Source organism: Suricata suricatta, chromosome 16 (assembly GCF_006229205.1).
Source record: "Suricata suricatta isolate VVHF042 chromosome 16, meerkat_22Aug2017_6uvM2_HiC, whole genome shotgun sequence".
Taxonomy (NCBI): domain Eukaryota; kingdom Metazoa; phylum Chordata; class Mammalia; order Carnivora; family Herpestidae; genus Suricata; species Suricata suricatta.
The window spans coordinates 10,340,702-10,365,595 of NC_043715.1; the positions used below are offsets into that span (position 1 = coordinate 10,340,702).

The following is a 24,894-nucleotide window of genomic DNA, read 5'->3' on the forward strand; positions in this document are numbered from 1 at the left end:
TTACAGAAGGGCGCATAGTATTCTTCGAAACAATCGCGTCTATCAGCGTAGCCTCACGGGCCAAGCTCTGCAGAGTTAAAGGATAGCACCCCACTTAAATATACAGAACATTTCAAAAAACAACTGCTGACAAAGCCCCGTCTCTGGCAAAACTTTAAATGTCATTTAACTGCCCTCACCTGTTACAATCAGGAACCCTTTTTCTATTTTCTCCTGTCACTGTTGTGTCCATTTAAAAGGAAAACACATGATAAATGCACTTTTTGTTAACAGTTCATCACGGGATGTACCAAAAGGCTTAAAAAACACAGACCGCCACTAAAGAAGGTGGACATCTACACATCTTTTTACTGTTTTAAGAAAATGAAAATCCAGTATAATTCCCTCATCTTAAACTTTTATACAACGTCTCTTAAAATATATTCTGCATTTTACTTCAAAAATGCATTTTATTAAGAAAAAAAGAATAGATTACAAATCAGGAACTGAAAATCATGACACATGATGAATCAATGCGTTTTGAGGCCATCACGTTGCAGTTTCTAGCAGTGCGGACCACACGGTACCATGAGGCTTCACCATCTATAAACGTGTCTACACTCCCAACCAGGTTAATGCGGCTACTAAATCACATGAACACTTGTAACAGATTCAGGGCTGTTAGGATGCTTATATTCAGCTTTGCATCAAATAAAAACTACCACTTCTATGTTCACTTCTTCAAGTCTTTCAATTAAAAAAAAAAGTATGCCACTTATCAAGATCAGTTCTTCATAAACTGCTGTGTTAATTCATATCCTAAGATTTAGTCAGGCATTTACAGAAACAGCAAAATGTATACAGAGCTAAGGAAAAGACAGACAGCTTTTGTAAGGAAGTGAAGAAGGAAAATAAGATGCTTAATTTATGGATTTCCAAATTGTTCTGGTGCGGACCAACTAAGGGGTCCAACTGTTCCTCCCTAGGCACCTGGGCAGCATAACTATAAATAGCAAAGTGCCTTTATTATATAACTAACTGGCTTACGAAATTTAAAGAGAACTACATGCATGCATCTTGTTTGCTCTGCCTCAAAATCAATTATTGCAACAACTTTCATGAGGTCATCGATAATTCTTTGATCTCTTGGTGTGTATATACACCCTAATCAGAATGCACAGGTTAGCAGGTTTATTGAGTTTTGGTGCTTTTCGGAAACTACCCCAGCGCCATAAATGAGAAATGACAGAATGGCAGACTTGGCATAGGTCAGATAGGACACCTTCCTCTCACAGAGCGAGTGCTGTGTAACTAGTCTGCTGCTTTCGGAGAAAGGGGGCGTGGTTGCAGCTTATGTTTTACAAAGTCTGTCCTGGAGGTCAGTGCACAGAAAAATGTATGCCTGAAGGAGTTTTAGGATGGGGAGCGGAGCTCTCCACTCCAAGCTGTCTCTTTTTTTCTAATACATAAGAAACATGCTCCATGGAATATAGTCAAGGGAGATCAAAGAAACTTTGGTGATAAACTTTAGAAAAACAGAAGAACAAACCTATAAAGAAAACTGGCGTAAGGTTTGGGGAAAATAGTCTCAAAGGTACATTTCATATGAGATATTAAAGCAGTAAATAAAAATTGGTTTTTGCATTGTTAAGAATTGTGTCTTTCATATCGACAAGTTGAGGAGTTGCAAACACTTCACATTCTTTGGGAAATTGGCATTATCCAGGGTCTTCCCAACCACCACTACTGAACAATGATAGCAGGTTATGAAAATTTTAAAAGACATCACACACCGACAACCGACGCACTTTCGGAGTCTGGCTGCATATGAATTTTACATTCAGAGCTGAAGTCTGACACTCAAAACCTAATGTATTCAAAATCATTAAGAGAAGCCACATAGAAAAAGAGCAATATAAACAAACCAATGACAACACAACATCTTTCAAGACTATTGATAAATTGTATTGGGTGTAACACAGAGAAAGGCAAAGGGGTTTATATACTTTTGGCCACTGAAGATGCAAACACCAGCCAAACAGGATCTTAGAAGCATTTCCAGGTCTAGGAATAACACCACGGGGACACTAAAGCAAACATGAGCATGTTCTCCAATAAAGCAAGGTCAGTATTGTCCAATTTTGATTTTTGCCTCTAACAAAACTTATGTATTACATGGCTGAGAGACCAGGGATACAGTCTTCACATTCAAAAACCGTAGTCATCAAGCGAGTTAAACTTCCGTTTTAGATCCTATCAGAACGGTCAGAAATTAAGAGCAATAGCTAATTCCTTGTTCTCTAGAACGACTGCTATGGGAAATACATCGGTGGATGAGGCCTCCCGGAGCCATCTTGAGTCTGGACGCGGTAAGACGGCAGGGCTGCAAATCAACTGCCTGTGCCTTCAGTGGAAGAACATGTTCTTGTCCGTTGAGAGCCCCCGGCTATTAAAACAGACAGTCGGGACTGTGCGGTAAAACGCAGCTGCCAGTCAGAAGAAGTACTCTTTCTGATTTTCACTGGCTGCGCTTTGTGTATTAAGCTCACTTTTCAGAACGGCCGCGGCACTGTCTACATTCTCTGACCTTTTTGCCTCTTTTCTTTTGTATAACCTTTTCTGCTGATAAATGCGAGCAGCTACGGCCACAATGCACAGCAGGATGAAGATCACAACGGCTATCAGACCTGGGGAGGGAAGAGGAGACAGCGCCACATCAGAATGTGTGTCCACACAGAAACCCTACTGCCTTCATGGCTTAGTAAGTCCTGATAAAATTAGGTTCTGCATAAATCAAGTATCTAGTCTAGATGCATGAAAAATATCAAGACCTCAGGTATCTCTGGATCAGGCAGTATCATAATACACCGAATTTGTTTCTGAGCTCCTCTATCAGCCTTGGGAGTTCACCTCTGTTCCTTCTACATGCATACTATCCTGGATGTATTTAGTGCATTTCCACTTATTTTTTAATTTTTTAGTGCATTTAATATAACACAAGATGTTGCCAGCATGTCTCCAAGACCACGTGGTCACTGCATATTAGTACACAAATTTTTATTATTTTAAATTTACAGATAGTCATACTGAAAAAAAATTAAATGTGGTTGTGTACTTCAACATTTAAACACTGTAATTCAATAGATTCTCAATAGTTTGTCATATTCCTGAATAGGAGGAACAGGATATACGTATATAAATAATCTTGACTAGTGAAATATATTGATACAGAGACTATAGATTATTAAGATTATGTCTCTATGAGAAATGTTGATATTTTGAAACATCTGGTTGTAAATAAAATATTTAAATGCCACAGCTGTTAGCTATGCCAATGTATGGTTGTTGACCTTGGCATTACGTTGGGGTGGTAGTTCTTCAAAGCATGTTCTGTGAATCCCTGTTGGCCCTCAGGACACTTTGAGGAGGTCCACAGGGTCAGAGCTATTTTCATAATAATTCTAAGATGCCTCTTTCGTTATGTTGGCATATCCACCATTAATGTAAAACAAGGTTAGGTAAAATCCTGGTACCTTAGCATGAATTAAGACAAGGCTACTGAACTGTTAATAGCGGTCACTGAATTCATAAGGCAGAAGGCATTATATTGCCGGGCAATCCCAGAAGAAAGAAAACAAAAATCAAGCCAAATTCATTGAAGAGAGTCTTAAAAATTACTTATTCTATGAAATACTGACTGTTTGGCTATCAGCCTTTTTAACATTTTGGACAATGAAGTGGAAAGTATTTTGGATGTATCTCCAAGTATAGTAGTTGTCTCCAGGAAAAGCGCTTGTATGAACAGCTGACTTGTGAGCTCAACTACTTATTTTTCACTTCATGGAACACCATTTTTATTTGAAAGAATGACTGACAAACTATGGTTGTTTTGACTTGGATATTTGGCAGATATTTTCTTTAAAATGAGTGAAGTGAGTCTGTCACTTCGAGAAAAACAGCTGACAATATATGTCACCAGTGATAAAAGTCAAGCTTTCCAATGAAAAGGAGAATTTGGAGAACTACAGCCTGTCACCATGAGTTTGAGAATTTCCTAATACTTAGACTTTTCTGATGAAAACGGTGGAGGTATTAACTGATGAAGTTGTTTTCAGACAAAAAATAGGCACAATGAAAACAGCAATGTGGATCAACTGTCATATTGTAAAGCTAGGATTCTTCATTCCAGTTTAAATCAGGTGCACAGAACTCTACTGGAGACCGAGCAAACCAACACATTGAAGATTCTCACCAATCACAGTGGAGTCCTGAGCACATGGTTTAATGGGCAGATTCACTAAAGCAAATTATATAATATTGCCAATGGCTAAGCCAGTTTTTGGCTGGGTCGGCCTTACCTGAGAAGGACAGTAATTCTTTGCTCATAGAAATCTAACCAAATTCTACACTTGAAATCTGAAGAGTTTACTAATGGATACGGTTGTTTTTGTTATTACCAGTCATATTAATAAATAATAACTTTAGTCAGAATATCATATGTTGTTATATATTTTGCCTCTCGTCAGTTGAGTTGCTATACACATTTCTATTGTCCGGCCTCTTAATTTAGGCCTCTAGTTTCAAGAGAGATACTCTGAATTATTTCAATGTGGAAAACTGATGAGGTCTACTAGAAAGCAGGCTACGGCATTTATAAAATAAACATCAGCATGACGGTGGCCCAGACAGGACATCCAGACAGTTGTAATCATGGATGGACTCAGGAGCTAGTTTGTTCCATATATGTGATTTATCCCCTTTCATTTGGGGAAGGTGTCACATCAGGATTTGTCACACTCAGCAAACCCTTGATCAACTTGCTATACCCCCCTCAAAAAAACCAACCTAAATAAAATATGGCAAACCACTGTGCTCTGTGACATTGCCATCTGAGGCTCTGGGTGAATGTTTTTATGAGGAAATTATGTAGCTCTTTGTATAAATCTGACCATCCATATCTATGTAGCCTGGCCAGGAACCCTCTATGATATCTGAGTCATAGTTTTAAATGTCTTATTGAACAGTTTTCCCATCTTACATTATTCAGGGATTGTAAGTGAAGAAAAAGATTATCTAAGATGTAGAACATAGGGCAGTTAGCCAATTTGGAGAAATTTTCAATGGATTAATTATTGTTACACAGTGGATGCAATTTACGAGTAACTAGACAACGGCAAAGAATTATACCATGATGCTACCAGATGGAGAAACACCCTGGAGGATGATATTCTGTGATTTAGCAGATAAATTGCATGCGGTCCCAAGACAAGGCCTTCTGAGCTTAAATGGCCATGACCAGCTGCTCTGCTTTTGAAGCTCAGTCTCGACAATGACCAAAAGCAGACACCACTGGATTCCCAGACCCTCAGTTTCCAAGCCGCACACCTTCCACGCTGTCTTTCTCTGCTCTACATATTTGAGTCATGCAAGATTTCACAGATGACCTATAACATGTTTCCATTCAAGAATAACAGAGAACGACTTATCAATACACCTCTCCTTTATTCTGTAAATCTTACCAATGATCTTTGCCCAAAGCAACAATATTCTAAAGATTCGATATTTTGTTCTAATACTGGATTGACTATCCAGTCGTTCTCTATATAGATCTTTGAATCTGTGTCTCCCTAGATCTATATTCGTTAAATGTATGGAAAAAGCACCATTAAGAGACTGAGACAATTTGTTTGACAAGGAATCATCATTTAAAATGTTAAGCACATTAACTGCCATAGCTTCAAATGGGTTTTTACCATATAATGTGTTAATAATATATTAATGTATTTTCTTTTAGACATGCAGTTACTAACTGCTCTTCTAGGAGGCTCTTGTTGCTGTTTGCTTTTGGCTTATTATGTGACTAAATGGGAATTCAATCTTATGTATCTTTAATTTACACACCATTAATCTGATAAAGAGAAAAGTAACTGAAATGGCAATGACGATGTTAACATTCTCACAAAGATTTGACTAATACTGTTCTGTTTAAGTAAAATCCTAACTACTTAAAGGAAGTCGATGTCTGAATGAGTAAAAGGGTAAACAACAGAACAAAAATGGAGCAGGCATAAAGTCCACATAAATTGCCCAAGTAAAAGCGAAATCACATTATCTGGCAATGTAATAAATAATTTACTTTTAACGTTCATCTCATATGCAAAGTGTGGAGAAAAGGTGAGCCACTTAGCGTTTCCATTATCTGACTAATTACCTTCTTAAGATCATTAATCAGGGAGAAAAGGTACATTTTGGAGGTTGGTTTTGAATAAATTATGTCTCAGAGAAACTGCTGTTTCATTGGCAGGAATGTATACTTTTAGTAATGTTGTGTGTTAATTCTGCAATTTAAAATAACTACAAACCACTTTTATTCCATTAGCCTAATATTTGATAAATTTGCACTAAAAGTGTTATGTTCATTGACGTGAGCATTTAAGCCATGGAAATATCCATTTTACTGAGCATTAACACAACATAAAATGTATGTTCCCAATGTTAATCTCAGGTTTTTCCTACTTTTTACATAAACTCTTATAGAAGCAATACAACAAAGTCCAAGAAACCAACAAAAATAGTACTTCCTCAAATATATTCAGAATTCCCTAGGGATTATAGAAGGCCATTTTCAAGCTAAATGATACTCAGTTTTAGACTGTGTAGCAACTATAGGAGTGTGGCACTTTGGTGAAATTATCAATTATGTATACTGAAAATCTTCAGGGAATTCAGGAATTCAAGAAGACTCTAAAAGACAATCCAGTACAAATAATAAACCACCCTTCCATTGACCTCAGGATTCAGTGCCCAACACTGGGGTTATGTGCAGATTCTCCACCGTTTCTCTGGTGCTAAATATTCGCCACTCCTAGAGATGAGAAGTACCAAAGAGGAGTTCATTCATGCTTTCTGTTACCTCCAATTACTGCAGAGTCACTTCTGATTGCATTAGCTAGGGGTTCTCTGTCATCTCTTGTTCCAGAATGATCTGCAGTAAAAAGATTAAAAAAAAGGAGGGGGAGAGCGTGATACAGTCAAGTCAAAAGAATAAATTTTGAAAAAAAAATCTTAAAACATTTTATCAATGTGGGATCTCTGTGATTTTTTTTAACCTCAGCAGTGTCAACTGCAGCAGCCCACGTGGAAAAGGCACAGAGGCTGTAGAAAAGAAATGGGAAAGAGACCTGGAAGTTAAACAAAAACCAATTTGGGGAAGCCATTTTGAGAACAAATCCTAACAACAGCAGCAGATTCAATCCCCAGCGGACAAGTGTGTTTGTTATTGCAAAGGATGAGCCATTCCCCTACCTGCAAATGAGTGTGTCCTCTCCCTTGATGTGGCATCAGTGCCAGCCTGGGAGACACAGCTGGACTCTGTCACATGTCCCAAGATGGTGACAGGGGCCGGGTGGCTGGGTTGCAGCGCCGCCTTCAGAGGGGCCACATGGCTGAGCTGCACAGCGGAGAGACAACCCAGGAAGCCCTGTGCACCAGCCAGGGCTGTCTCCTGGTCTACATCACTGTGTTCTGGAAATCCAAAGAAACATCAAAATATTAATAGTCATGTAAGAGCAAATAGGCAAGGCCACAGATAGAATGTTCTGAGTCTCATAATACAGTACAACAGACATGCAGTAGACCAAACTCTCCTCTTTTGGGTTTTTATTAAAAGAGTCAGATCTGTTAAGTCTCTCCACAACTTCCGGTGAGCCCCCTGAGGTTAATGAAGGCAAGTTTTAAGTATGGCTAATTTAATATGATATGGTGATCTGGAAATGATTGAAGCCTCCATATAGATAGGCCAGGTTTTGAACTGATGAAGGTTCGTGAGATGTTATATTAAAAAATAGATGATTAACATGATTTGTGATGTCAATGTTCAAGAGATTAAAGTGCTTCCTGATTTGGAAATGAATTCAGCTCAGCCTGTGAGACGGAAGTCACGAACATCACAGGAGCTGGAGGGAAAGGGGAGCTTCTGGGTTCTGCGGTTCGCTGCCCAAGCAGGAAGCTCGGTCTGGCGGGAAGCCTTCCGGTAGCCTCTGAGCGCATCCAAACACGCAGGGGAAGATGTCACCATGCGGTAAGGCCGCATCCCACAGGATTTAGAGAGTCGCCCTAATCCCTCGCGCATCGCAGTAAAAATGTCCATACCTCACCCCGTTTCACGGCCGCCTGTCACTCAGACAGAAACGTGTGGCCCCTCTAGACGGAACCCCCCCCCGATATTAACCAGAGTTGAGTTAATCTGGGACTATGGTGGAACAGAGATCAGCTTGAACGCCAGAATATTAATTGATGATTTTACAGTGAAGAATATATACACATTTTCTGTGTGGCGAGCCTGAACTCTGAACAGGGGGAGCAAACTATAGTTTTAAAGTTCAAATGTGACCAGACTATAAAGCCCCTACGCACCCAATATGACCATGAAAAAGAAGGCCTGGTGTCTCCTGCACTGCATTCACAGGGACACAGACACAATTTGTACTCCTGTCTCTTTTTTTAAAAAAACATAATAGATATTAAGTATTTATTGGGTGCTTATACTGGCTCTTTGGGGAAATCTAAGGGATTTGCACATCTGTGCTGACAGCTTCCGGTAGCCGCCAGTATCTTATCCCAGTCACACAGGTGGGACACATGGGCTCAGGATTGCAGTGATGGCCTGAGGCCACAGAGCTGTCGGCATTCTACTCAGGAGTCAGGCCTGTTGGGCTCCAAATCACAAGACTCTTCTATTTATGAACCACTCTCTGATTGACACATTGTTTTCTTTACTCTCTTCATATCTTCTGCAGTGCTGCTGATTTATTTTGTTATTATTTTGTTTGGCTCGAGAGCCCCTATTCTTGAAGTGACTCTTGGCAAGTCAGCTCTGATCAAGCCTGACCTGATTACACCAGATAAATGTCATTCAGGCTGGGAGGCTCAACCTCAGAGAGCCATGTTCTTGCCACCAGGCCATCCTGCCTCACGACCCACAGCCTGGCTCCCCGAACCTGTGGGGGACACTCCGCCCCCAAGCAGGACGTTGTTCCACAGAAGCCATGTCGTCCACGTGTAGAAACCAAGGACTAACTTAGTTCCAACACACAGCATTCACTCGTTTGAATGGATACACACGCAAACATATTTATGTTTAGAAAGACAGCATTCTTGCTTGGGAAGATTTTTACTTAAGAAAGGGAAAGGAAATATACATTACAAACAACATAATCAGGACAGTGCTTTTCACATTTATTCTGCAGTGTAAAAATCTTGATTACAATTTCTATAGCCTTTTGAAAAATCTTACCTTTTGAACACTTCCCCCCCCCCTCAAATGCAAAGAGATAAGATTCACTTCTCCGGTACAAATCTGATATGAGATGAATTTTTAAAACTACACCTTTAAGTGAAAAACATTTTTCATAGTAGAAGTTACTGTCTACAAGACTTTAAACTCTTAAAACTTAAAGTGGGCAGTTAATCAATTAATTTCTGTTTTAAGAGCTACAGACACAGGAAATAAATTCCGAGCATATCAAGCATGTTACATTCTAGCAGCAGAGACAGAAAATAAACATAGAAACAGGAACTAATGAATATTTTGAAGAGTGGTAATGCTCTGAAGAAATAAATTAGAAAATGTGATGGAGTGTGTCTGGAACAGAAATTTATCTTGATGAATTAGGTGATTTTTGTGCGTCTATTTTAAGGTTGACTCTTCATAGCCCTGTTCCCTTAGTGGTATGGAGATACTATTCCAGCATTTTCTGGCTCTATCACTTCTTTCTTAAATTTTGTAAGACTCCCTGTGAGTCAGGAATTTTGGACAGAACATGGTGGGCCCTTTTCGTCTGGAGACACAAGGGTTTTCTTTAGCTGGGAAAGCGCCATATACTGCTCCCCCTTCATCTGCTTTATCCTGTTGGTCTGCTGCTCTTCTCTGCATATCCTCTAAGCTACTTTTCCAACCTGATTTCTATCTTGTAGGACTTAATATTGTGTGAGTCAAGTGCTTCATTCCCCTAATCTTCTAGATGATGAATTCAAGTTTCAACAAAGATCACTTTTTCCTACTGGCTTCAGTCTGGAAGAGACTTTCTTAGTTCCTCAAGGTCTGTTTTTGCTTTGTTGGAAGCAAATGCTCTTACTAAGCTGCATGAGGATGGTGTCTGTCTCCCTGAATACGCTTATTGTGATAGGGAGTGATTCGGTGACTTTGTTTCTTTTCCCATTTCATTGTTGTTGAATCTTAAGAATAGAGCTGTTTTCCTCACCTGCTAGGTGATTGTCAGTCATTGATTTCCTTAGGGGGCTGACACCTAGAGAAGGTAGACAATGTAGCTGCCCCGTGTCAGGGAGGGCACAGGCCAAGCACCCCTAACCTCCAGCTAGAGAGGACTCAAGCTTCAGATCATCCTCAGCAGGATTCTGGAGCTCCTCAAGTTTTAGGTCACTCCCTCTTTGGCAAAGGGGAGAAGTGGGCACAGTGACATTTTCAGTGCCGACCTTTCCCCACAGGAGTCCAGAGATCTCTGTAAGCCAAGCATTTCCAAGCGGGGGGGGGTGGGGGGGAGGGATCTACACAATTCAGGGTCTTCTCCAGAGACTCTAGTAGGCTGGCCCAGACTCTTCCAACCAGGGGGCAGGGAGTCGCCCAACACTCTGTTCACTGACAACCTCTAGACTCCTCCCATGCCTGCTGGGCTGGACCAGAAACTCCTATTTGCAGGAGAGTCAATAAGTGGGAATTAGATTTAGGAGTGAAGGCAGAGCCCAGGGGCTTTGCAGCCACTACCCCAGAACTGAGGACAAACAAAATGAATAGCTATTAATATGTTGTTCATAAGCAAAGCTGGCCTTAGAAATACATAGCATTAGATATCTTCGCTAGACATTGACAACTGTGCTAATAAAGCCAATGAGCAAAAATATCGATCTTTCCTATTACCTGACTCCTGAAATGCCAACACCATGCAAAGATTAGAACAGGGAAGGTGGAGGAATTGAAGACCATGGTCTCCTGCTTTACCCAAATCCTGAGAGGACAGTCATTTTGGATGTTTCTGGTTGTAAAAACCTTATCTGACTCAGGTGTTTGGGTGATCTTGCCTATTAAAAAATCAGTCTCAACTGCATTTTCCAACAAAGGGGATGACTCCTGCTTTGTTAGAGAAGAAGCCTTTTGACAAAAGGTCTGCAAGAAAAATAGGGTACCGAGGAATTAAAATTTGTCTGAAGTGCCTTTCCATGCATGGTAAGAGGATGTTTCTGAAAAAGGTGTGAAGTAAATGGAAGAATAATTACAAAGAACGCTTCTTGAAATTTTGTGTCGCTCATTAACAAACAAACAGAAGACCTCAGAAAACAGAACCAAGTTAGTTTGGCCACACGTATGAAGCGGGGCCTTATTTAAAAAGAACCTCAGTATCTTTAATCTATGAAGATCAAGATTAAAGGGCTTGCCAGAACATGGTGCAGTAAATCAGAGGGGGACCAGGGCATGGTTACCATTACCTGCCCTTACAGCCGGGATCCTATAACAAGAGTTAGTGGGAAAGTAAAATGGCGGAGCTGACAGCATATACTACGTGGATAAGGAAGCAGGTTTACATAAAAGGTATTTATTTGCCAACCAAACCTATCGCTCTGAAATATAATCTGAAAATCTGATTAATACAGAAGCTATTTATAGTTAGATATCTCTGGGTGACCTGTACTTCTCTTTCACTTTCAACATAAGGTGTCTTGTCATAAGACATTCAGAAAATCACAGGGTCCTTAAGTAATCTAATTAAGCTATCTTACGTACCCGCTTGGATTTGAAGCAGGTTTTACATAAAATAACACTGAGATTGACGTTTGTTCCTACAGCTCTCCTAAGAGCTGGACTAGACACCCTCTTCCTTCTGACCACACACTTTATTTACATGTGGCCTACATCCCCACTGCCGAAATCTGAGCTACTTCCTGGCCCTGCAGCCTCAGAAGAGATCAATGATCCCTATGGGTCACTGCCTCTAAATATACCAAAGCTACTGCTCGGCATAGAATGAGTGATAAACATCTTCAGGCTTTTAGAAAACTCTTCTAACATAAAAACAATCCATAAACAGATCTCAGAACTTGATTTTGCAGTGAGCTTTGGATATAAAAACAAATGTAACGCAGCCCATTAATTACAGAGGGCTGTGGACCAAGCCTGCCTTGATGCAGACGGGTTCTTCCCACACCACGGCGGACCAGTTTCTGCTGCCAGCTTCCTGCACCATGACATGTCTGACGTAAAAACGTGATAGACAGTAACTGTGAACTTCACTCAGCCTTTGAACTGTGATTTTTCAGTCATTTTACAATAGGTAAAATGATATCATTCAAGATGTGAGCACATTTTTCCATGAAAGATTTTATGCAATTTCACGATTACGTAATGGTCTTGAGATTTTTTTCATTTGTGGAACTGTGACCCAACGAAACCTCCGTGAGTCAGCAAAACAACTTTACACCTGCATATTTCCTTTGATTAATTACATCTTAGGATCTCTTTTTAGATAGTGTTTAAGTTAATAGTTCTCCTAAAGGAGCTGATTGAGGAATCATTCACTTGGGCATCAGTATTTAAAACAGGTGAACAACATACTTGATGGAGAGATGACATCAGACTGTCTGCCTTTTTAGAAGGAAGACCAGAAAGAAAGAAAACTGCTTCCTCTCTGGCCTCCAGCACTCATTTTTACAAAGGAAATGGACCACAGGAACAAATTTTTACCTCTAATCATCATTAACAAGCATTACTAGCGGGTGTCAAGCGAGGAGTGCACTTTTTTAGGTAATAATGTTACATTGTGCTGCGATCACATGGAGACCGTCGCTACCCCTCTGTTACACTTAAGAGCCGACGCTCGTGGAATTCACAGATCACTGCTCCCGCCCTGAGCAGCCCCACAGCTCTTCGCTGGGCTGGCCTGGCCAGCCTCTCTTTGCTTTGTCCCCAGAGCTCCCGTAGCCACCCTCCTGCCAACCTCCCCCTCTCATTCTCTTCCCTCAGTCCCCGTTCTTTAATACAGTCACTCACACAATGGGGTAAGTCCCTGATGATGGCTTTACTGTTTACGTATTCCTGGTGCGGGCACATTTTAAAGCATGTTAGTAATTAAAGGGATAAACAATTGCCTTCCCCTTTTTATTTTAGAAATTGTTCTAGTTTTATCTCTGTACAAAGGTTTCTGGATCTGGCAGCTGATAAATGTATCATTTGGGAGTTGTTGCTTCTGCTTTTATCATTTGGTTTGTTTGTTTGTTTGTTTGTTTGCGATGTGAGCAGAGCCCTGATTCATTACGTTTGAGCACCAAATGAAAGCAAGGAGGGTAACATAGCTGTCAAAGGATCACATTCATCCTTCCCAACTGCAGCACATCCTCATGATCACGAGCTTCTGACAAAATCCCAATGTCTACCATTCCATTTGCTCTATAATTAAAATCAGATAACGTGTTTCAGCACCATGAGTGTTCCCTGGGTTTGGGACATGACACTTTGATCGATGCCCACGCACTGTGATGCGAAGGAAGGTGTTTTTCAGTTTCTAGGTATGGCCAGCTCAAAATGGTATCGCTAACTCTCTCGAAACAAATCTCCAGAAGGTTAAAGCCATGGTATGCCCTGAAGACAGGCTATAACATTCAATTGTTAAAACAGTGGAAAACCAACCTGATGAAGAAGAAAAAGTTTAAATAGATTTCTTACTTCTCTTGTTCTAAGCTGTACTTCTCTTTTAAAACTTGCTTGTAAAATAACTAGTATCTTAAGTGTCATTTCACAATATATTTACAAAAACAGAGCTTAGGTCATCTGTTTTTTCCTCACAACTAGGCACCTAAGCAAGATTTACATAAAGGATTCCTGACACACTGGAAACTGTTCCTACAACTCTCCAGTGGAGACTGAGTGGCTGTCCCTACTGTTGATGACAGACATTATTGACAGCTGGCCTCATCTCCCTGCAGTGATCTGAGGTACCTCCTGGCTCTCTGACCCCGGACGAGAGGAATAATCACTGATCAAGACCTCCACTATGCAGAGTAAGTGAAAATAATCATCCAGCTTTCGCTAAAATAAATCATAAAACTATTATAACATATAAAAGTGTCTAGATACCGAATTCAGAGCTTAATTTTACAGTGAGTTGCAAACATGAAAAGCAGATTTAATGCACTCTACTGGTTATAGGAGGATCTGAACTAGGCTGTTTGGCTAAAGCCTTGACTTCCCCACCACAGCCCCCAACTATTAATGAGCATATTGTCAGAGTTACTGAGTACCTAGTAGTTTAAGTGTAACAAGGAGTTAGAGATGGTTTCCATGGTGTCATATTACAGTTTGATGTTGTTTCTAAAATTTACTTCCTTTTGAGTATGTACTGGTAATGTTGGTTCACAGGGACAACCCAAAATTATCTCCATAGTTCTTCCAAAATTTAAGAAATGCATAATGGAGAAAGTTGAAAGAAGAAGAGATGTCCTTCTTCCCGGGTTTCTATCTACAATGGCAGTGAATGGTCATATCCTAAAGTCCTTGGTTGAAAAGGTAGACAAATGACAACTCCAAAAATATATATATAATCAATCAATGTTTATATTCTGCCGACTTTAGTGGAAATATTCAGAAATTAGAAAATGATACAAATATTTTAACTCATTTTAATTTGGAGGGTAATTTGGAACTATTTTATCGAAAGCAACATAGGGTACATGATACTCAATCAGACACACAGCAACCTTGTGTCTGACGGTTACGTGTATGCCCGCTAACCATAAGTTCTGCAAGGCAGATGCCAGGTCCGCCCTGCTGAATGGCACTCTCTGTGACTACATCAGGGCATCACAGAGCATGTGCTAAGTGAATCAGTGAGCCAAAGGGGCTTCCAAAAAGGAAAAACGTATTTGATAAGCGTGAGGCCATGAGAACGTGCCTTGCAGACCTTTGAGGAGAGTAACTGACCAAGGGTCCCTGCTGCTGGGCTCTGAAACCCAGCTCTTTACCTGGGCCAAGGCCATGCTTCCTGTAACTCGCTCCCAGCGGTGGCTGATCGGAGCAAGGACTCCTAAGGCAGGCTCATTCTCAGGGGACAGGAGCTTCCTCTGAAGACTGGCAGATGCAAGGCTCTCCAAAGACAGCTCAGCCCTTCTTAGATTGCACGGACTTCCAGAATCCTTCTGACTCTCCCTCCCTCTCTCCTTCATTTGGAGGCAGAGGTGCATGGCATCTGATGGCTCCAGCACTCTTGGCCAGCTCCCTCCCTTCCTCCTAATTTACACGTGTTCCCTGAATAAAATCCTCACATGGTTAATTTTATCTTGTTGGAGGACCTGGACGAACACTAAGAAATTTCAAGATTGAGCAACTGTCTAGAAAATTAATAGTTCCATTGTAGTGTCTATTTTACTATAAATTAATATACTACATTAAAATATAATAATATAGTACATATATTTTATTGTAAATTCATATAGCACACCAAATTTGACCACAAATTATTACTTTCCTTTGAATTACAGACCATTAGTCCTTGGTCAAGATCCACACCTTAGGCACATGCCAAATAAATTCTTACCTACATTTTTTGGAGAATGAGTTGATTCAGACTATAAAGTTCACTGCTGAATTTGGACTTTACTCTTATTTTTCCGTATGAGTGAGATGCATTTTAATGATATGCTATTCTTGAATAAAAACATTAACATCTTTAATTCCCTACTAATCTTCCTATTCGCTTACAAAAAGGGACACAAATATTTATATAATGGATGTTATTATTCTACTGCTTCATTAATACAATCCTCCTAATAGAATGCAGATAAGTTCCCAATTGTTTTATAATACATTTAACATATTTCTACTCACAAGAAGTATTTCCATCAGTAACGCTGGCATTAAATTTGAAGATTTTATTGCTTTAAAAATATGATTGTATTAACATTATACATAACAATTACAATTTTCTATCTTGTGTTTTACATTTTTATGTAATGCCTCATCTCAGACCCTGCTAGAGGAGGAACTCGAGATCAGGATTTGTTATATGTATTTGATTCTTTTTATTACTACAGTTGAATGTCCATAATTTACACAAGGAAACTCACTTGGAATTTTTCAGTTAAGCTTCCAAATATCTAAGCAGTACTTTGTGTGTATTTTTTAAGTCCACTCTCGCATGCTGAGAGAGAACAATGCAATTCACATTTTCCCTGCATGGAAGATGAGAGCACACGATTTTGGTGCTAATCACACTCTTGGAGAGCCTATACATATTTATAAATTTAACTATTAACCTTCTCAAGGGCCAATATTTTGATCATTCACCCATGGGTTTAATCAAACATTCTCAAGATTGTGACTTATGTACTGGGAACATAAGGAATGGTTAGTCAAGGTACAGATTGCTGAAAAGTTCAAAAAATAAAAGATTCCATTTACTATCTGGGTCAAAACATTGCAGGTTAGTATCAAATATCAAACAAGAAATAAAAGCCAGGCTACAAGAAGAGAAATATCACTCCTCTTTATAATTTAATTTTAACTAGAAAGAAAACCCTTTCAAAATTTACCGCCCATTTCCATGTAGTTCTTGTTGGCAAGCTGAAAAGTACATATATTTTGATGTTAAAATGGCGAGAGTATGTTTCTACTCCAACGCTAATATCAGAAGTAAGTGCTGGATATAAACAACAATCATAAGGCATTTCCACAGACACCGGGCTCCAGCAAGAGTGGCGAGTCGCCGCCCCCGTGTCCCAACCAGACAAGCAGGACCCAAGGCGGAACCTAAAGCACAGTTACTAATGAGAAGAAAACCATGCCCCCCCCACCCCCGCCTTCTCTCTTAGGCCTAGTCCTCATTTGATCATTAGATGATGGCCTGTATATGTGGCAGCTGATTGATACATAGGCTGTTATTTCTACCTTTATTGGTTGATACTTTTGAAGTGTGAGCACAGCATCATGTTTCATTATGCGAGAGCGCAGTGGCATTACTACCAGAGGACAATGCTCGCTGGGCAAGAGGTTCCGCAAACCTCTGAGAAGGCAGAGGTTCTGCCTCCGTTATCACCCACTTCATAATTAAGATAAAACAAGATTTCTTTTGGCAGGATAAATTCATGTGTGGCCCACGTGCGTGCGTGCACATTTCTAGTATGATTCTTCCGATCTTTATGCGTCACAATTAGGAAAAGGCCGTGCCTTTACTTACCTGAAATCCGGCCCAGCACAAGAGACCTGATGGCACTGAATTCTGTACCTGATGACAGATGAACTTGTCTCCTTGCATTGTCGTCAATCTATAGGATTGTGACATAAGGCACAGGCATCCAAAAGGATGCCATTTTGTTGAGGAGAGGACAGAAAGCAAAGGAAGACAAAAGAAAAAGATAAAAATAGGCAATTGTTAGTGTGGCCCCGAAGACTGAGAAACACAAATTTGAAAGAGCCATTTACAAAGGTCAAAAGTATTTTCTAAATGTTCTATTCCATCCTCAGATAACAGTGGACTACCCCACAGTAGCCCCTTATAGCCCTTTGATTTTCTCTACTGTGTGAGAAATCCAACATTGGTAAAGCTAAACAATATATATATGACTTATTTTCATCTTGATACTTGGACTTAGCTTGGCACTTTCACCTGAGTTATTCAGCTAAGAAATCTTCCTCTGTGTAAAGGGCCAGACATTCGTGCTTTGCTTCAAAAGCTGCCTGAGTGAATAATTCCACTTTCATTACAGCAGCGATGGCCCCACGTAGGATAAACTAGTCGGCTTCCCCTCCTAAGCAATGTAAAACAAATGAGGAGAGTGTGGCATTTTTCAGTACCAAATATTAATAACATCTTGGGCAGAATCTTGGTCCTTTCAAAAACTAGACCTCATTGGAGGGTCTATGGTCTGTGCAAGAGCAGCACTGGAAGAATGCTTCTGGTCTATTCATGATCATGACTCTGCCGGCGGTCCTTTATGCTGGAGAATCATAACCGTAACCACCACTCCTATTGGATTTCCTGTATTACCTCTACAAAGAGCACTCCTTCGTCTCTGTTGATCTCTACGTGGTGAAGCTGTCCATCCGCCATGTTTTTGAAATCAAAGTTAATGACATCAAGTTCCTGATGTCTATTTAGCTTGTATCTGATCTGCAAACTTCCTAAAGGAGGGAAGAGAAGTTACATTTTAGTTAAAACTGTAGTTGAAGAGCTACTTATAAATACTTAAGAGTACTCTTTTTACTTAGTAATTTCTGGTGGAAAATTCACAGTAGCTTATTTGGATGTCTCCTTTCCTCACAGTTCCTAGAAGTTAGCTTCTGAATCAAACTGCACTATTTTTGAGAGTAAGACCAAGCATGTTACTAATAGGCAATATTTCCTGCCAATCTTTAATTTTTCCCTAGAAGTCAAAGGTGCAGTTAAACATAGGCAAATCTCTGTACTAGCCTCTACCTTAAAAAAAAACAAAACAAAAACCCTTAGTATATTATGAAACTCCAAACTACTGTGGAATATTACAATAACATTGTTTCTATAATCTCGTCTTTTAAAAAATACATCTACCACACCTACGATGCAATTGAGTAATGGAATTTTTATAAGCAAATGGAGTTTTACTAAAGATGAAAAATATTCCCAAGTGGTCACGGTCATGGACTTTGGAATGAAATTAGGATGAAATGAACAGTTTTTAGCCAAACTTACCATGAGATTTAATGCTACTCACTTAGCTACCTGCAAAGATGCCAATTAATTTATTTCACAGGGTATCTCCAATTTAACAAAGAAAACATCTTAATGTAGAGATAAGCTTCAAGCTCAAATGGTACACAGGGAAGGTATTTATACCTATTAAATAATATTACTTTCATTTTAGTGTTGAGTGCCCTTGGGCTATATTTATTTTAGTTGAAATGATATATTCAGGTTTATAAATTTATTTTCTTTGCTCAATTTATCTACAGAATTCTTATCTTTAATCTGAGTATAGGAAGAAAAATATCCGTAAATGGTTTTCCGTGACAAGGTTTCTGTAACGTACACAGGTCCTAACCCACAATCCATCGCCCTGCACTGATGTACCAGCATTTCCCGTGACTATTTCATTGCGGACAATTAGAACTGACAGATTACTTTGTGGAAATTTTCTTATACATAATGCGAGGCTGTTAACATTCCCTCCAAAACTTCTCTACTTTTAACTGAAGGAAATATTTATTAAATGCAAATAGGCATCTTATTTCAAAATGAACAGCAAAATTGATACTGATATATATGGGATAGTAAAGAACTTCCAACAACAATAATAAATAAGTAAATAAATAAATAAATAATTAACATTGAAAATGTGAAATTATCAAAATTATAACAAACCTATCTTAACAATTAAATAATCCTTTTAGATTAAATTTAGAGGATAGCATTGAAAAACAAAACTGAATACAAAACACAGGCACAGTTTTCTTCCTGTTTGAAGTCTGAGAGGCAAGAACATGAGAACGATCCAGATATTACTAATCGAATGTTCTAATTCAGTGTTTTCTCTCTCTCTCTCTCATCTAAAAAGCACTCACCATTTTTGGCAATGATAACTGAAAGGTATTCTTTATAAAAGGAGCTCACATAAAGCAGTAAGCTTGGTGCTCGCGATGTTCGGAAGCTAAATTTGATCATTTCTCTGCTCAGCTTCTTATCGCCGTGAAACGAGGCAGCATGGGAGCTGGAATTTTTATTTAAGGAATAATTTTCTTGAAAATTGTAAACCACAGATGAGCCAGAGCCAAAATGTGCAGAAATCTCTGAAATGACACGCACATTTTATGTTAAAAAATTAAATATAAGGATCTTATTTCGGTTATATTGATATATATTTGATTAAAAATAACACCTTGTATAGATACAACAAATCGCCCCAAACCAGAATTAAATAACACAGAAAATTAACAGAGCTCAAGAACCATTATGACGGTTCTTGAAATGGCTTTAGGCTAAAATTATATGTAATTAATTTTCTAGTTAACCTTCTAATTACAAGTAGAACACTCTCCTCGCTGACGTCAGACGTAAACCAGGCTTCTTGGCTCCCGTCTCCCTTACCGTCCACTTTCTTATTTGAATTTTTGGTCCCATCCATTATTTTATAACTAGAACACACTGGTCTTCCTATAATAGGAAGGAAGGAAGTTTGAGAGGTCCTTCTACCTTCCAGCATCAACAGGCAGAGAAATGCTCCTTTTTGCCTAAACACGTTCCCCTATTTATTGTGCCCTAGTCCTGCGAGAAGCAGCCAAGTCCTGCGTTAATATGAAAGAGGGCGGCGGGTATCTGCGTAGCAGTGGCCAACATAGGGAATTATCCAGCCTCTTTCAGTTTTACGAAATCATTGTACTTTCCTTATATGAGATTAATATCCCAAATTCACACACACATGCACGTGGACACACACACATATATACATGTATAAATACACACACACACACACACACATATATGTGCATGAAACTGAGGAGAATCTGGAAGGATAATTAGCACTGGACCCTTGAACCCTCCTTTTCTCCAATACTACACAAGACCAGTTGAGGGATGTAAGTAGCCGATGATGCTTACGGGGTAACAGAGCAACGCCCCATTCCCTCAGCACCGGAGGAGGAGTATTTTGTTTGCTTGTTATTATAATGAACTTTTTATAGTCAATATGATATGCAGATGCAGAGTAGGATTCCTCACTGCACTTACTGAGCTTAACTAGAAATCATTTCGATTCAAAAAGGGAAGACAAGTTCTTGGGAAGAAGTGGTCTTCGCTCTAACTCTAAATGTAAAAAGACTTCTAGATTGATGACAGCAGTGTGTGAGTTGTTTATCACAGGCAGATTTTAAATTATAACTTAGTACTGGTCAAAAGTAGATGGCTTTTAACCCACTTTTCATGAAATAATCCCAAATGCTTTCTTTGCAAAGCAGGGGGCTTCAATCTGGAGGCGATTTTTGTGAGCCCCCATTAGGGAAAGCTACAGTAGCCCAGACACACGCAAATAAAGCAACTGAATTAAGCTGGATGGCAGTTTTCTATGAGCAACTATGGAAGCATAACAAATGTCTGTGTAATCAGAAAAGTCTGTCTGGAACACTTAATACTATACTTCCTTTCTTCCACGACCTGGGTCTGCAAACAAGACGAACTGAAAAACATTCCCCTTCACAGACACCGGCCACACCGCCGAGCAAAATGCCAGAGTGTCTCTATTTTGTTACACATCCATATTTAATAGAAGTTATTTTTATTATTTTTTTAAATGTTTATTGGCTTATCTTTGAGACACAGAGAGAGAGAGAGACAGGAGCACAGAGAGAGAGAGAGACAGAGGAGCAGGGGAGAGAGAGGGAGAGAGAAAGGATCCCAACCAGGCTCCGTGCCTGTGCAGAGCCTAATGTGAGGCTTGAACTCACAGACCATGAGATCGTGACCTGGAGGGCAATCAAGAGAAGGAAGCCTACCTGGCAGCCACCCAGGCAGCCCAAAGTTATTTTTATTTTGAAAAAAATACTCATTTGGCAAAAACACAAAAAACAATACTTCCTAAATTTCTTTGCATTGTTGACTCTCTTCATCAAAAATAAAAATAATGCCTTTGAAGATTTTAAAATAGAGAACTGCCCCGCGGGACAGGTTGTTGATAGTATATGTACTAAAGAGCATCAACACTGGATAAATAAAAGTAGACTGAAGCAGGTAACACTTTATGGTATCGAGCGGTGGGGCGCCTGGATGGATCAGTTGGTTATGCATCTGACTTCCACTCAGGTCATTAACTTGTACTTTGTGAGTTGGAGCCCAATGTCAGGCTTTGTGCTGACAGCTCAGAGCCTGGAGCCTGCTTCGGATTCTGTGTTCCCCTCTCTCTCTCTCTGCCTCTCCCCTGCTCACACTTGGTCTCTCACTATCCCTTTCTCTCTCAAAAAAAAATAAACATTAGAAAAATTTTTAAAAAGACATTGAGAGGCAACTTTAGAGGATTTATCATTAATAGTTTTTTTCTATTTTTAAGAATTGAGGCCAATGTCTAAGAAATGACATGGGATTAGCATGAAACAGGTAATTGGCCAAAAAAAAAATCAGAAATGGAACTATTTGGGTTTCAAATAGCTACCCAGAAAATGATTACGAAATGCTTTCTTCCTATCGGACGAGTCTTACGGGGAGGATGCCCCGCCAGGCTTACCTTTGGAGCAGAACGGCCCAGTATATGCAGAGAAGGTGCAGTCACAGGAGAAGCCACTGAGCTTTTCTCTGCACTTCCCGCCGTTGAGACACAACTTCCCGTAGCTGCTGCAGTGGCCTCTACAGCCGGGCTCCACGCCGGGGGTCACCTTAGCCCGCTCTTCCAGGTCCAGGGACATCCCGTTCAACTGCAGAGACCGAATGCAGCCCAGGAAGCCCCTCTGTCTGGTGGCCGTTCCACCTAAAAGGGAAATACTGCAAATGGAAACATGTTCCCACGCGTTCACTTCGGGACTGAAAGACCAGGCAAAACTGACGCCTCACAGACGACGGCAAAAGCTGTGGCCTTCTAGGGAAGGGCAAGCGTCGGGTGAGCCAATATAATTCGGGAAGCACAATTTGTGACAGATATTGAAAGAATTTAAGAAGATAAAACATGAATTTAATTTTTTCGAAAGGTTGAATTTGTTACATGTTGGTTTTCTAAAAACAATTTATTAAAATAGAAGTTGGAGAGGTTGTCTTTTTCAGTTTTTTCTTTCAGAGAACAAACTAAGGCTATATCATTCAGGCAAGGTAACAGTGAGATGGACTGATAATTCTCATATAGAAGCTAATTTTGTTTTTAGCAATTTTAAATCAGAACATATCTGTGGGGGAGCATGCTCGTTCTTCATATTGAAACTTGATCTTGATGCTGGGCTGGTTTTAATTTACTGAGAATGGTGAAAGACGCCGTGAGTGCGTCTAACTTGACTGTGCACTTGATGGAGTCTTTCGGTTGTTATTCTCCATCAAAAACATGGTAACTGAGATGATTTGCTTTTGTCTAGTGTATTTCCCAGTGAATTTTTTCTAAATACTGGTCCAGGGTGGGTTGTTTCAAGCTCAGAACGATTCTCAACAAACTGGGGAAAGGGTGTCCGTGGAGAGACAGTAATATAACATTTACTGGATAATACATGACAATACGCACTTACCAAGTCACCCCGGGGAGGTTTAAGATGTCTTGAGTGAATTCGGACCCTGATATTCTAAGCCAAAGGCTCTCAAACTTTAAGGAAGATAAGTGTCACATGGAAGCCTTCTTAAAAAATACAGGCTCGCTCTAAGAAATACTGATTCTGTGGGCTGGAAATAGGGCTGTGAATCGAAACGATCCACAGACCTCCAAGGTGGAGCTTAGTCAGGTGGTCACGTGACCACATTTCCTAGGAACTATCCTAATAAGAATGCAAGCTCTAAGAGGATCTTCACCTAAATTTGTGCCCAGGAACCCCATAACTTAGTACTCAGAACTAGAAGTGGGAAAATAGTATTCTAAATAGTCCGGACGATTCTACCCAGATGCGTTATTAAATGGTCACGGGTCCTCTAAGAAGGAGCTTTGTCAGTGAATGGATGAGGCTGTCTCACCACCAGAAACGTTAGACCTGCTCTGGACATACTTCTCTTTCTAGAATATGTTTCCTCCCTCCTCTACCACCACATTTAGCTAGCTCCTGATCTGGCCTGCATTACTTAACATCTTATGTTAAATAATAGGTTTTTTTAAAAAAAATTTCAGAACCAAAAGTTGGACAGAAAGACCCTAAATGAACTGGCCTTTTGTCACCAGGTACCAGGTGTTACATTTTGCAAATTGACTTTGCATATTATCAGTCCCACCAGTAGATACACTTTGGGAAAGGCGTGGTATGCAGCCAGACATATTCCAATTTCAGTTTACGTGGGCATGGCGGGGAAAGGAGGTCACCTCGTCCGAGTCTCAGAATGGACAGTCCTCTTGTTTCCTTCCTCCTACATTTCCTCTGTCTCCTTCCATTCCTGGAGTCTCTCTCCTCCACTTATTCTTAGGCCTCGTCTTCTTTTCCTTCCGCATGGAAGCTGCTGTTCACCTGAGCTTCAGACCTCCCGATTCTCACACTAACTCCTCTCAAGAGAATGCCCAGAGCTCAGAGTTAAGTCTTAGACCAAATGCTCTTGGCATCTTTGCTGCAGTTTTCTTTCCTGGATAAGGAAGCCCACAGTCTTGCTTTTAGCTTTGGCCCAGGAACTCTTTGGAGGAGCATCAGGTGCTGGGAAGTCTGGATTACAGGTGGATTCCTGGTGTATTTAATTTACTTCCTGTTAGAGTACTTTAAATCATGATAAAAAAAAGTTTATAATACACAGTCACATTAAATCGTGGCTTGTTAGGCATTTGTCACTCTGAAACATCAAGTCTCTCTGATTTAGGTGTTGCTCTCTCTCTGCCGGTGACACCATAATAACTAAATAACTTTGGAGCTCAACCACTAAACACAATTCCTTTTCATCTGTCCCAGCTTGTTTATTCTTACTATTTTGTTTTGTTCCAGATGATGAGGAACAAGGGGCAGAGAGAATTCCAGGGACCACCCCATGGGCACAGCTGAGAAATATTAAAATAAACACATCACTTCGAGGCAGAAGAGGGCTAGAATCTCTAACTGGCCTTTTATTGCAAAGGAGTCCCTTTCTCTTAACACCAAACTACGGTCAAAAAAGATAATCTTCATTTTCTTCTGCTTCTAAGGTCATTTTTGGTTTGAACAGCATTTCAGTTCTACAAGCTCTACTTAGTAGTTCTTTACTGGGCATGGAGTCTGGCCCTGGAGGTACAGAATTGTAGGCAACTGACCTTGCCCTC

General features: G+C 40.0%; 1 protein-coding gene and 1 long non-coding RNA gene across 3 annotated transcripts in view; one reads left to right on the forward strand and one right to left on the reverse strand.

The window, feature by feature from the left end:
* Positions 1 to 2,238: 2,238 nt before the first annotated feature.
* The window catches only part of CNTNAP4 (contactin associated protein like 4), a 541,886-nt gene continuing 519,230 nt past the window's right edge, over positions 2,239 to 24,894 (reverse strand). For both annotated transcript variants that reach the window (XM_029925564.1, XM_029925565.1), the window contains 7 exons: positions 22,225 to 22,464; positions 19,577 to 19,801; positions 18,027 to 18,160; positions 17,217 to 17,304; positions 7,285 to 7,503; positions 6,893 to 6,964; positions 2,239 to 2,666 (listed from right to left, as the gene is read on the reverse strand). In XM_029925564.1, the coding sequence (XP_029781424.1) occupies positions 2,473 to 2,666; positions 6,893 to 6,964; positions 7,285 to 7,503; positions 17,217 to 17,304; positions 18,027 to 18,160; positions 19,577 to 19,801; positions 22,225 to 22,464 (1,172 nt within the window). In that variant the 3' untranslated portion in view covers positions 2,239 to 2,472. The remainder of the gene's footprint in view (positions 2,667 to 6,892; positions 6,965 to 7,284; positions 7,504 to 17,216; positions 17,305 to 18,026; positions 18,161 to 19,576; positions 19,802 to 22,224; positions 22,465 to 24,894) is intronic.
* Positions 2,631 to 24,657, forward strand: LOC115280582. The gene is made up of 3 exons (XR_003903851.1): positions 2,631 to 2,740; positions 13,838 to 14,046; positions 24,584 to 24,657. It is a non-coding gene; the product is annotated as an uncharacterized LOC115280582 (long non-coding RNA).